This window comes from Argentina silus (assembly GCF_951799395.1).
Source record: "Argentina silus genome assembly, chromosome: 7".
In the NCBI taxonomy this organism is placed as follows: Eukaryota; Metazoa; Chordata; class Actinopteri; order Argentiniformes; family Argentinidae; genus Argentina; species Argentina silus.
Window position 1 is genome coordinate 7,713,773 of NC_139661.1, and position 14,893 is coordinate 7,728,665.

The following is a 14,893-nucleotide window of genomic DNA, read 5'->3' on the forward strand; positions in this document are numbered from 1 at the left end:
ATATTACTTGTGTATGTTATCATTGACTCTTTTGTGTGCACAAAGTGTGCTGTTCAGACCGCCTGGAATCTGGTTAGTCACTTGGGCTCTAATTAGGTTTGTCAGTGTCACTATGCTGCTATAATGGAGAATGCTGCCTTAATTAACCTCCTAAAGGCAACTTACTGGTATGTCTGTGCGCTGAAGATGGTTGTCAAGATGAGGTTTCAAATGGTTTTCTTCACTTTATCTGTTTATTTTGGGATCATTTCATCGTCTCCTTCCCATACTCTACCTCCACCCTTGGCCTTGAAGAGTAGAAAGACAGGCTGCTTTAAAGTGAATAACTGCAAATGTATCATGAAGGATGGAACCGGGGTGATAAACCTGGGAGCCATGGGAGATTCAGACGGCTTTTTGGGACACTTGAAGAACGTGCCATCAGAAAATGCTCCAACAAATGCTGAGATCCTGCTATCGTTCAGCCCCTGCCAACCATTCTCTGAGCCCGAGGACCTTGCAGGGACGGACTGCACAGATGTTGCCGCCTGTTTGACAGTCAGGTAGGCTGCTAGGCTGTTTCTACTGCAGGCTACTACTTACACACTCAAACGTTCTTTAGGACCTAATAGTCTTCTCAATAAATGTTCACTTCAACATAGTTATGTCGTGCATGGCATGGCACAGTATGCATACTGTGAATAAATATGACCTTACAGAAGTTCTCAAAGACTGATTGATTTCAACAGGTTTCACAGGAACAACCGATATGTAAGTCGCTACCTAAACTATGGGAGACATGAGGGCAACCAATTCCATTACAATAACAGCATGCAGACTTTGTCTGTCTCATACTTTGGTAAGTTATACTGTTATACTAACGGTGCAATTGACAATAGAATGTCAGCAGGAATGTCATTGTGGTCTGGTCTGTGTGTTAAACTAATAGCGTTCCTGTTTCCCTTTCTCTAGTCCTATCTTATGACATCCAGCCCCAGACAATAGTACATTACCACTGCAGTCCTAACCGCTCCACCTCCTTCGCCCAACACTTTGGTGGAGACGTGCCCCTGCAGATCTGGGTGGAGAGTCCCTGTGCCTGTCCAAATGCCTGTGCCCTGGGGGACGTGGGTCCTGGCACCATCTTCCTTATCATCCTCTGCCTCAGTGCCACAGCCTACTTCATCCTGGGTAGACATCAACATCTTTGATATAGACAGTTTATACACAGCAGGTGCTTTACAAAATCATTTCCTGCCTTTCTAAGTCTCCCCTTTCCTCTGTCATCCCTCCTGCAGGCTCCTGTGCTCTGAGGCCATTCAGGACAAGCAGTGGGGTGCAGATCGCTCCAGAGGAGAGTGTGTGGTGCATGCTCTGTTACCTCTTCACCGAAAGCAGAGGGAGAGGGAGGAGGAGGAGGTACTACTCCGTCCGAGATGACACCCTGTGAGGGGTGGGAGAGAGTGATAGTGTGTGTGTCGAAGGACACACTATTCCCTACAAGACGACACTGAAGGAAACGTGGGTCATCGTCCCCTCTGGACAGAAGTTGTTCTCTCAGAAGCCTGAGACTGGACTTCCTTGTATTGACTGATTTTCCATGATACTGTCTGCCATTTGCTTATTGTGTGTGATTTACCTTTGCATTGACTTATATATCAAAATATAAATATATCAAAGACATTTCACCCCTTATCCATTTAATTTGATAATGATTGAAAAAATAACCTGGAAACTTTATTTGTATTAATTTTTATTATTTAAAAAAACATTTATGGAGGATCACAAAAATAGATTCTCGGATAACTGTTCATTGTACAATCCAGTAATTTTGTTAAATGATATACATCTAAAATAATTTTACTTTAAGTTAATACTATGAATGTAAATTCATGTTAATTTCTGCGCAGGACACTGTGGGGTTGTGTGCATAGCTTAAACCCTCCAAAGAGAAGAAATAATAATGCGAATACATGAATAAACGGTATGAAAGTGTCAATCTAAAGTGCTGTTGCAGTGAACGTCATATCACCTGAGACCCTTCAATGTTAACTCAACAGTGGCCAACTAAATACAGTATGTCATAGGTTCTTCAATCACAACAACCACAAACGATAACCATAATGCTGCATGCCAACCACTGATTACAAACAGAATGGTAAGACATCAGATCAAATTGTAGAATGCCAGTCCTTATGAAGTGTATGAAACATCAAAGTATTCAGTCCAAAACAACAGCTCTTACACAAATGACAGAAAATATCCATTACAGTTTAGATTCAGATAAGCACGGAAACCATTGTGTATGGATCGTTATACATTTACTTTGCTAAATAAAACAGCAAACATTTCAACACACTTTCTAGTGTTCACTGAATACACATTTAAAAACCAGCCAGCTGGCTTAAAAAGTTACAATCCTTCATAAAATGATGTTTGGAGACATCTACCAGTGTAATAGACACACAGACTGATATTGCCTGGTCTAAAAAAAAAAACACCTCCAGTACCACTATGCTGTTTGAGGATCAAAGGGGACGAGATAGGAGGAAGCAATATGTTTATGGCTCACCAAGCCTTCAAATGTACCAAGATCAACTTCCAAAATATTACTTATATCTATCCTGTCCCCTCAGCTCTGCAAACACCAAAGGGGTTGAGCTGGGTTTTAGCTTTTTGTCCAGACAGGGCTAAAGTCTCAAGAAACCAGTCTCTCAGCAGACCATTTCTCCACAAGGGAGCGCCAGAGCACTAAACTACAATGAACTGACAAGACAGAAAACTGAACTACTTTCCCTACTGTCCATCACCAGAACTCCTACAAAAGCTAATAGCTTTTAGTAATCTCAGATGATCTGGGTCATTAAAGAGTGAAGCATTTTTTCTTCTTTGAAATCAGCCAATTGCTATGAGGTTTAAAGTAGAGATTCTCTGCTTTTATTTCAGGGTATTTGTGTACATATTGGTTTGACCATTTATAAATCACAATTTTTTTTATACATAGTCCCCTATTTCAGGGCACCAAAAAGTAATGGGACAATTGGCTTGACAGGTGTTTCTTTTTAGACAGGTGTGTTCCTATCAATATCTGGTATTGATTCTATGCTTTGCCTTGCATTTACCTTTGGAGTCTACCATTGGTGTCTGTCAACATGAAAAATCAGTAAAAAAACAGTTTGGGACAGTTTGGAACAGTTTGGAAAAAGAAAAAACAGCACCGGTGAGCTCATTAATCACAACTGGGCTGGTAGGCCAAGGAAGACTTCTATAGTGGATGCCCATCATAATTTAGAAAAATCCTAAAACAACTGTCCCACAGATCAGAGTATTGTGGACAGATAAAACAAATATTATAATGCACCAGAGTGATTGCAAGAGGAAGGTTTGGAGAAAAAAAGCCCAAGCATACCATCTCATCTGTGAAACATGGTGAAGGGGGTGTTATGGTTTTGGCACGTATAATAATTGATGATGTAACTGCTGACGGTAGCAGCAGAATGTATTCTGAAGTGGATGGCACTTCATCATACAGTAAGACAATGGTCGCAGACTTCAGGCAGTTATTGCATGCAAGGATTGCCGACTAAATACTAAACATGAGTGCTTAATTTGGACATTATACTGTATGAACCTGTTCCATTACTTTTGGTGCCCTGAAATAGGGGGGATATACTGTTGTAATTTCTGAATGGTGAAAACAACATGCACAAAAATACCTGTAAAAAAAGCTGACAACCTATACTTTAACCTCATAGGAATTGTTTGATTTCAAATTCAAACTTTTGGAGAATAGAGCCAAAAGAAGAACCAATGTTTTACTGTCCCATTACTTACGGAGTGCACTGTATAAGTGGGAGACACATAACTAAAGGAGGATGTCACTTCCTGATCAACAGGACATGACATTTGCCATGGATGGAAAGAGCCTGTAAGACCATACAGGTGAGCCCAGTACAGACTTTAGAGCTTCTTTTTATTCCTGGGGTAAAACTGCCTATATGAAATAAAGTGCAAACTGTGACCAAAAAACACAAGCAGTTCACAGTCAGAGGGTAACCGGACTTAGAACACGGAGGGTCAGAGAGGTTGAAGCCTCCTCTCATGGCAACCAGCTCAGCTGGTGCTCCAGGATGACTGCTATAGGTCTCCATAGATGGTCCACAGGGTTCACAGAGGCCTTCTGATACTTCCCAATTCTAATGGCTCTCAATCACAACCGGCTCATAGACACCGGTGGACACCCTGAGAGAATGAAAAAAAGAGATTGAGTGAGGCCTGTGTGTGTGTGTGTGAGAGCGAGAGAATCAGGAATCTCCTTTGGAAGCTCCCTCACCTGTTTCCAAGCCGTATTGCACTCAAGGCAGTGGAGCCATCTCTGCTGACAAACAGTCGCAGATTGCTATCTGAGAAGGAGAGGAAGAGAGAGACCATCAAAAAGACTCAAGATAGTGTGAGATGAGGAGATGATAATCGTACGATGAGAGGAACAGAACAGACAAGATATCAGCCAATCACAGTGTGCTGGAGGGATGAAGAGGTCGAAAGGGCTTCATACCTTCAGTGTTACTGATGTCAGCAAAGTTCTGGCTCTGGACTATCTTTTCCACAATATCATCAGCGTCCATGCGGGTGTCATTCACCCAGGAGGGATGGCTCTCCACTGTGCCCTGCTTCCTCCTGCCACAGGGCAGAACCAAAGACCCAGTCAGCAAGTGAATGAGATGCAGCAACACAGGGACCATAGCAGTGGAAGTTACACATGTGGAATGAAGTGTTAAATGGCTCGTAAAGACAGATGCATTGGTCTAAATACATCTGGGGGGTCTTGCCTGGGGGGTCTGTTGGATGGCAGGATGGGCCGTGGGGGACGAGGGGGTCTCTCTGGGCGGCAGGGGTCCCTCTCCCCCTCAGGGGGGGTGTCTATGCTCACACTCAGGCCCCCAGAGGCGCTGCTTCCTGTAGAGGTGTTCCGCCGGTGTGTGAGGTCAGACAGGCTGGAAGAGCACGAGTGCTCTGTGCTGTAGCCTGGGGAACAGTCAGGAAGTGTTCCTTATAAACATGAGCACAAACTGTACAGTATGTTTTCTCATCTAACACGCTTTGAATCTTGAGTAGTCCCTTCAGGTCAAATTAAGTGTTCTATTTCAGTAGTCAACAAAGAATTCTTCTAGAGGAAACATAATGGACAAACATAACCTCTGGAGGCAAGATGGATAATACACAGACACAAGAGCTCTCACCTGATATCTTGCTCTGCTGGCTGGCGTAGCTGGAGTTGCGGGAGTGGCCTGACTGGAACACTTCTCCTGGGCTGGCCTGGTACAGATCCGGCTCTTCTGGAAGACCTGACAACAACCACACCTCTATCAATCAGTCTCTCCCCATGATAAAAAAAAACAAGGTTAACGGCTCACTGTTAGATAACCATAAAACAACCATGTGCTGTGACATACCTGAGCTGATAATAGAGGGTCTGGGCTTCATAGACCGTCCACCTGCGGCCCCTCCATTGGGGTGAAGGGCCCCAGTCCCCTCCCCTTTACAGTCCAGCTGCAGGGCGTGGTCCTGACCTGATATGGAGATGGACTTGGCTGTGCTGGGGGCTCTGTTAGGGAACATGACGAGTCAGGTAAATAGACAAGCAAAAGGACTACAGCCCTGTGCAACAGGGCCAACAACATCACCAAAGGGGGGCGACAACGTTTTATTTTCACATTGCTTAACGGCAAAATACAGATTAGATTAGAGTAATTCAAAATCACTCACGTTTTAAAGCATGGATCCCCAGAGAGGAGGGTCATCCCAATGGTCACCTTCAGAGATGAGGAAGATAATGATCACTTTCACCAAAATGATCGAACATGATATATACATACAAATGTATGAAATATATTATGACGAAAGAACAGTAACCCTACACAACCAAACCACATCCATAATGTCAACATGTACACATAGTTGTGCAATCCAGCTTGACGTAATGTCAAACCTTCAGTATGGAGTTGTCCTGCCGGGTATTCTTGGTGTCATATCCCTCTAGCAGACAGCAGCGAACTGCAGAGCCCGAGCCAGCAAACTCTGCCATGTTGAGGTCAGTAAAGCCCAGCTGAGGGAGGGAGAGAGAAGCAATTTCATTAAGTAGTTCTACAGGCTACGTGCCTATATTACAATTTCACATGACTGCTTTTACTATGGGACAATACAGTGTACACCACACGTATGCTTCGGCCTCCTATAAGTGTTATCTTTGTTTGTTTTAGGATCAAGCTGACCAGAAGGAGACGGCACTCATTTCCTTTTCTCCAGGTTTCATTTACTAGAAGCTACTGTTTACAGATGTGTGTATTTAAGGAAGCCAACTTCCAAGGAGGAAAGGGGATTATATTTAGCCTAAGGATATCCAAATGTGGAGCATGAAAATACACAGGAAAAGGTCCCTGACAACCTGAGTCCATTCATTCACTTTAAACTTTCTCCATATGAAGTTCATTGAAATGCAGCCTATGTGCAATCTGTCAAAAGCTATTACTGTGATAACTTTGATGATAATAATAATAATAATAATAATAGATGTTTTTAATAGGGTATTGTTCATACCAGAGTGCTTAACTGGTCACTTATACTGGCCACTTATATTTGTGGAAGGAATCATGTTCATATTACATGGGGTAACAGTTGTGTTTACATGTGTTGATATTAGGATACAGTAAATTGTTTGTACGGGTTTATAAATAGTGTATGTAGGGTGGGGTGGTCAGGAGGTAAGGGCACTTACCTTTGAATATGTTTTTCCTCCTTTGAGTTCCTGTAGTGAAAACAGGAAGAGACAGATGACTCCTCTGACAGGCATTCATTGGAGGGTTTGTGTTTCGCACTGATCTACCATCAGATTACAGATGGTGCTAGGAGCTAACACTATAGGAGCGTGAATAGTACATGGAAAGATAAACAGTCCAGTACATGCAGGAAACAGCACAGCAGGGCCTGATGTTCACAGACAGAGATAACACTCTGTGAAAAGTCTCCCAACAGGCAACACTGACTGACACACAGACAGACAGAGTCTTACCTTTCTCACTGACACCCTGCAGATGGAGGGATCCAGCACTCCAGTAGTGGAGTTGGCACTCATCTTACACACAAAGGTAAACCGCTTCTTCCAGCGAACACAGTTCTCCTGAACCTCCTCCCTGTGGGAGAATGGAGTACATTGATCAGGGAGGCAGAGTACTGCAGAGTTAAATGGCCTTCAAGTAAAGTTTACAGATATCATCACATTCGTCATTTTCATCAGTGCACCACAGTCTTAATAATAACCCATACTTGGTCAATGCTATACAAAATCTAGGGTGGAGGATGTATAACAATAACTACTGGGTGACAAATCGAATAATATGAAGACAAATTAAAAGGGAGCATATGATATCCCAAGTCTATTTGCTTTCTCTCTCAGACACCTCTCCCTCCAGCTTTGAAGAAAGAGCAAACTTGTTGTCAAGGAAACTGTGAGCAATAAACTGCAGGCATTTGTTAAAACAAGGTTCACATTGTAAATCGGCCAACTCATAGTTTCACACTCTCCATATACTTGGTCAAATGGCTGCGTATAATGTGTGTAATGGCAGTGGTTGATGTACAGACACAGGCTTTACTGTGGCATCCACCTGCTTTCTACTTTTTAACACTATGCTGTTCCCTTCTCCTCCAACTGGAGAACTGAGAGCAAGCAGTATTGCCAATGGCCATTTCCAGCTACTTCATTACCCTGGTACACAAAATGCATTAGAATATCTCTAAAAAAAAACACTGGATGTGTACAGTATGAGCCATCGGCAAAGCAAACAAATAGCCATAAATACAACAAAACCAACATCTTACACAGTTGAGAGGTGAGCTAGACAAATGTGTCTGTTTACTGGGAGTGGGAATGCTCAAATAACCAGGCATTACCAGACTGTGGTCAGTTATATTACAGAGGATACACAGAGTAACAGACAGTACCATCCCTCAGTTCAAACTCTAAAACTGTACAAGTGTGTGTGTGAGAGAGAGAGAGACAGAGAGAGAGAGAGAGGGCAGCAAAGGCACCAGTGTTCCTGCATAGTTTTACAGACAGAGAAGTAACACACAAATTCAACAAAGTAACTGTTGCTCATGTAAAAGCTAATGGGGGTCCAAATAACTAGTCAACCAGAGAGTCATTACCATACAGGCGCCGAGGGGTGCAGAGAGGTGACAACGTCATGCCCAGAACAGCAGTAAACACATGCCCCCTAACCAGCTGAGACATCAGTGTTTGCTGACCATGGCTGAGTGGCCTCGTTATAGTGGGCGTCAGGGCCCTGAGCCAGGGCATCTGTTCCTCCTCCATGCCATGCTGGGGAGTGGTCCATCATCTGCCCAAGTTACCAAATGTCTGGGGGGCCACATGTGTTGTGCCACTCCACCAGGGACAACTTGTCCCCAAAAGCACATGCCTTCACCTATATGCAGGCACTGACTGTCAATATCATCTGTAATAAAATGGTTCAAATTCTACTCATAGACATCAGCAGGTTATGGATGCGGATACAGCCTTCAATGTGATCCAGTGGACATGCTGCTGTGTGGATCAGGGAAAAAAACTGTCTGTGGGACTGTATTATCATGGCCCTCTGCATTGAGACATGACTAAGATTCAAAATAGATATGATCCAGACTACCTCATGATGAGTATGTAGGTCTGGCTGAAGTTGACCCAAGTTCTTGTACTGATCCTAGAGTGTTTCCACCAGGACCAACCCCCCGCCCCTCACACCCAGCATTATGGATCACTGCAAACTGGTGGCAGCTGCTGCTAACATTCCCCTCCCCCTCACCTATTCACAAGTTTGCAACTCCCACCAACACTGCCTGCACCTCCCGACACCCTTTCTCCCTTTTATTTCTAACCCTAACTCTCGCACTATAGGTCAGAAACACATTGAAAACCATTAACATAACACTACTATATTTCCCTTTTTTTTACTTAGGAAACAAACATTAGTCACACTCCCGCTGCTGCAAAAACAGATTCAAAGATTCCAGCCCATTGCATGACTCAGCTTTGGTTATACTGGAATAGTAGATTGAGTTGCCCATTTTCTCAATGCAGATCTCGGTATATTCTATGATTGTATTTTCAGTGTGGATCATTGCAGCTTTCTAAGTATTCATCTTGTTCCGATTTTAGAAGTTCCAGACTGAGGTTCCTTTCTTCTCAGGTTCTTTTTAGCCGTCCCTTTATATGTTGTGCCACACACACACACACACACACACACACACACACACACCTCTTATCAGGAGTTTCACGCTAATCATGGCCCTCCATTAGTCTGTCTGAAGGAACGCTTCTAACCCACATTCCACAGTCCAGATGGCTTTATTCAACCGCCATGGCAACCACACACGCCTAAAATCCACGACAACATTCAATCAAAACGAGAGAAAGAGTTAGAACACCAGTTAGAGGGGGAGGAGGTTGGACACAACATTTAACAACAAAACTCTTTGTACCAGAAGTTTCTTGAGGCTACTCTGAGCAGTTGCAAGAGAGTTCTCAATTACACAAGGATAAAGTGTCACCATGATAAGCAATGGTGATTCCAAGGAAGCAACAATTCTCAATTTGTGAGAGGGAGTAGGCCTAATTCAAATATTTCTGCAAATGAACACTTACATTTGCTACATCTCAATTGAAGCAGGACTGATTTTTGCAAACTGCAATACCCTTGAGTATGCATGCACGCCCAAATGCATCGGGGTCATTGTAACTCAAAATACAGAGCAAAGCAAAAACTGTTGCTGTTCAAAGCACTCTATGGCACAAACACAGAGTTAACAAGAGGAGAACTCTCTGAATAATGTTGAAAGACCACTCTCGCTGGGGCCAGCCCAGTTTTCAACATCAGCTTGACCTGTTACACCCAGTCCCAGAGCGAGCTACAAAGACACATCATAAAACTACACAAACGCATCACATAACCAAACACAAAGAAAAATACAGACGAGTCCTATGGGAATGTATGACATTGGCCTATTGACTACATACAGACAAAAATAATCTCATTACACTAAAACAGAACAGTACATAATGCATCCCAGTTGTATCCATCACACTGTCAAAAGGAGTTATACAAGGCTCACCGTGCACTGTGGCCCTTACTGTACCCCAGCTTAGGATGACTCACTCTATCAGCAATGCACTAGTGTGGGATCCTTATCTCCCATCCTGTCCCAGTCGCTCCTCAGGCCCTCTCCACAGCAGAAACACAAACAGCAGCAGGCCCGTGTCAAACCCGGACAGGGCCCAGATAAACAGCCTGAGAGCGGAGTGCTGAGGAAGCAGCAACGTTCCGTAGGGGCCCATGACGTCAAGCCAGGCCTTCCTACAGTACAAACACTGGGCCTGGTTGTCTTTGTGTTTGTGTTGCTGGTACTAATCTAGGGGTGCAAGACTGCAGTTATCATTGACACTGTGGCCTTCCAAAATAAGAGCCTGCAGGATCAGTCAGTCAGAAAGTAGCCTGCACTCACTCAACATTTAGACTGACCATGGGCAGGAGAGCAGTGGACACTGCCATTTTAAACAGGATACTCGATCTTGATTATCTGGTTTCAGACCAGTGTAGCCAAATACCTCAAACTGATTGGAAGGTGGGGATGGGGGGGGGAAACAGGAAACAGCTGTAGAGCAGCCTGTGTCCCACTCAACGCCCTCCTCTCCCAATCATCTCATTCTACTATTCCCCGTCTGATTCATTTTCTCCTACTCCTCTCTTTTTTCCCCCCCATTCTTCACTCATTCTTCCATTCAGTTTTCCTAATATCTGCCCCTTCTCCATGAGCAAACAGAGCCAGCTGTCCCCCCATGTCTGTGCCTTGCAGCCCTGGACAAATCTGATCCAGAGCAGGAAATGGATCCCATCAGGCCCATGGCCACATCAAACACCCGCTCCACACACTTCAGGTTCTTGAAGCTAGACTTAAACATAAGAGATATGGGTGCTAAAACACAAAACACATGCGAGTACAAATAGCTCTCCCCTGCCAAATCCCTATAGGCGCTGTATGGCTTATAATTCAGCACAGAGAGATGAACATCTGCAGTGAGTTGGCAAGACCTAGAAGGCCCAGAAATGTGTTTGAACTCCTCAGAGCTTGGAGAACCAGTGTTCTAGAGTCACATTTACAGCATGTGATCCTCTCTGCTTAGGGTTTATGTTCCAACCAATGGGACTTCTACACTGGAGCAGCATGGCCCACTGGTCAAACTCCATGTCATTCAGGACTATTTCAGACACAACAACAAGGCCAGGCATAGTCTGACAGGACAAAGAGAGTGTTGTGTACTGTACTCTCCAGGCCTATGACATAACAGTACATCTCAGAGACAGAGACATTGGGTCCCCCCGAAATCCATCTCTGTGTTTCTGAGGAACCCTTGTTTTCTGCACTCGGGTTACAGAGATAATCAGAGACAGAGTTGCAAGACAACTCAAGCAGATGGGAAAGAGCCAAGCAGTTATATAATCCTGAACAAGACACTTCATGGATGCATAATACACTAGGGTCCTGTATCACTGCAAGGGAAACTAAGTGGGAGGCAACATTCTTTTAAACTTTTCATGTGTTTATCGATGATGATAGGCACAGCAGAGAAACATCCGCTGACAAGTATTCATGATTAGAGTTATCATGATGATTTTTGCTTGTTTTTTTGCCTTTTCAAAAGGACATAGGTTATCTTGGGACACATGGAACCCACAGTTCATAAGTTCAGCAAAGCTTACTGCATCGTTAGGCGCTCCTGCTGTGGGGACAAAGAGGAGTTCCTCTGTCCTCTGTGAAAGCCCAATGAAATGTAGCCCTCACGTAGGCATCCTCTACCTCTGAAACCACCGTTGACCACTAGGACCTTTGAGTAAGGGGAGCTGACATGGCTTGTTGCAGTTCTCTAGACATCTAGGACAAATGTGACGTGACAAATACTGATAATCTCAGCTCCAGCCTGCTTTTAAGAGTCAAAACAGTTCCCCCTAAAATCCTCTTGTTTTTGTGTGGTGACTACCTTTCATCTCTGGGTCAGTGTGTGAAGTTACACACGCCTCTACCTAACATTCTGAAAGCCCTAGAGGAGCCTGCCTTTCCTCCCCAGCCTCCTCTTCAACAAAACTTAGGGGCACCAACAGCCATATATAGGCTCTTCTAGTTTTCTAACAGTTCTCTTTCCTCACTATAGTGCATCTTGTGTGCCATGGGGAAGGAGGGGGTAGTGGTGGTGTCAGTTTATATTGAGATTGCCAGATCAAACCATTATGAGACACCCAGTCTGCCCCACAAAAGCTAATCCCTGCCTGGTAAATCTCTCCTACCATACCCACTACACTCCTTTCTGGGGGACTACGGAAAATACACAAAAGCTGTTTTTGTGATGCGGTTGGGGAGGGGAGGGAGTATATGTGACTTGAATGAGAATGCACAGCTTGGAGGACGGGGAACAGACAACTGCAAAAGGCTTCGCTCTCGCATTACTTCTTGATGACCCAGTCACCAGTCTGGCCCACTTTGGCTTCAATGAAAAGCAGAACTAGAAGATTTAATGCTGCATTAATAGCCTTTTCAATGTCAGAAAATATATTGAACTTAAGAGGCACACTTTTTAAGAGGTATTTGGGGAACAACATGTTTTTTTAAGACAACTGATTGAGAGAAGAGGACTTTGTTTTAAACAAAAAAAAGTCTTCACTATCACTATACAAGTGCCTACAGTACACACAGACAATCCATATGAGCATTTAACTTTTGTACACAATGTAAATATCATGCCCAACAAAACACTAGCCAGTCTTCCATTGATGCAAATAATTTGGCACTCATTTGAGATTTTCTGCTAATTGAAAGCAAGTTTCAGATACCTTTGCTTCTCTCAGTCAAGCTCTCAAGCTGCTTATCATACACTGCTAGATAGTTATTATTCATAAGAGGGTACTCTGTTTTGATTCATAAATCATGGGCTACAATGGGCATTTCAGAAAAACAGTTGGACCATTTTCATAAAAGCGAATTGTTGTAACATTTTACCTTGAGGAAGTTGCAATAAAGTCTCCCCCATCCAGCAATCTAAGTTTGCAGAACAATACTCCGTTGACAAAAGGCACGGCAGTCAACTCCTCCAAAATCAAATGAGTCTGAAACTTAAACTTCTTCTTTTTTACAAAAAAAGCCATTGATGAGACGATTCGCACTTAGATGCGTCGGTTTATCTGATGTTTTTTTACTATTAAAGTAGCGATATTAGAATAACATGAGATCAGATGGTTTTTTTAACTTGAAATTCTTCCTGTATTCCGATACGCGACTGCATACCTGGAGGATATTTGGACCTAGAAAGTGTATGTGAGAGAGAGAGAGAGAGAGAGAGAGAGAGAGAGAGAGAAAAAAAAAAAATGTGATGAAGCTTCATTCAGACAGCCAACAATTCTAACATCACTCTAAGTTCACAAACTTGCAAATCTAAAGCAAACATACCTTAGCATTTCAAAAACACCGAATCGGTGTTTTGCCTTATGCCTCTGGACCGACCAGGCTTGATCATTACTGCAGGCAAATCATAATAGAATGAACAATTAATTTGACAGTACTTTCTCTAATAACGTTCTGGATATGAGGATGTTACAATGTATCTCCTTTCTATGGAACGAATGCAGTTGAGCTGATAGAGAAACTATTCACGAGTCCTGGGCCCCACAGCTGGCCATCACTCCTGGAGTAATGACAATATATGTATAACTACATGTTGTAGTCTTTACCCAAATTGATGGTTAACAAGCTCCGCCCATCATAGTCTGACTTATCGATTTGGCTCGAACGTTGTGCGTACGACCCCTTGTGGCTACAAGAGGAAATCGATTGAAAACACAGCCACCTGTACAATGAGAAGCAAGTAATCATACAAATAACTCACTACTCTCCAGAAGGCTCTGAATTTTACAGATAAAGTGATGATATTTGTAATTGTAAGCAAGCCTCTAAGCTTAATTTCTTGGTGTTTATTAATGGTCTTAATGGCAATACAGTATAAAAGCATACATCAAGGAAAGGCAAGTAACATGGCACACAAGTTAAAATCTGACTGATACCACAAATATGTGTAAGCCATATCATTTGTATGTCTAAGATGTGACAATATGTGATATGTGTCAAACATTCAAATGTGTCTTGCCAAAAACCTTGCCTTGCCAGTGGAGAGCGCTAGAGATCTAAATTATCAAGAAGTTTGCCTGGCCTTGAATTTGTGTACAGTCCCCCTTTTCATATCATGGATCCTCCAATCAAACCCCCTTTTATTGATGTGCATCATGAAAAAGGTGGTTTGTGCTGTGATCTTAAATATTTGTGGTGTATTAAAACAAAATGCTGTCCTGGTATTGCACATTCTTATAAAGAACCTTTTTAATGCTAGAGTATAATGCTGGCATAATAGTTTTAACCACAGAATAATAACTTTGCACAAATAAGTGTGTAGCTTTAAATACCATTTCATGCTATGAAGAAAACTTAAGTTGTTTTCTAATAGTATTTATATGCTCCAGTCATAAACCAGAGCTACAGGATAGTCACTTTTTTCTTTTATCTTGACCTTTGAATTCTTGAATCTTTGGTACAGACAGTTTGTTGTGTTTCCTCCAACCACTCGGAGGAAACACAACAGAGTAGCCAAAAACAATAAGGTTTTCAATAAGTTTGCGCTACAGTAATGGGTGAGTGCACATCTTGTGATGTTCTAGGACAGAATGTCAAGTGCTGAGGAAAATAAGGTCCTTGGCATAGTTTTCCCCAGAAAATGACATAGTTCAAATGCTGAACAGTGGCACCCATTTGTTGCTAGAATCTA

At 43.0% G+C, this 14,893-nt stretch overlaps 1 protein-coding gene across 1 annotated transcript; it reads right to left on the reverse strand.

The window, feature by feature from the left end:
* Positions 1-4,175: 4,175 nt before the first annotated feature.
* eeig1a (estrogen-induced osteoclastogenesis regulator 1a) lies at positions 4,176-13,269 on the reverse strand (the record flags this gene model as incomplete). The annotated part of the gene is made up of 11 exons (XM_083673109.1): positions 13,081-13,269; positions 7,049-7,169; positions 6,755-6,784; positions 5,969-6,085; positions 5,746-5,792; positions 5,433-5,584; positions 5,220-5,324; positions 4,809-5,004; positions 4,535-4,656; positions 4,313-4,382; positions 4,176-4,221 (listed from the first exon to the last, which is right to left on the reverse strand). Exons 1-11 carry the CDS (start codon positions 13,224-13,226, stop codon positions 4,176-4,178), a joined length of 1,152 nt encoding a protein of 383 aa, XP_083529235.1. The 5' UTR covers positions 13,227-13,269.
* Positions 13,270-14,893: the final 1,624 nt, after the last annotated feature.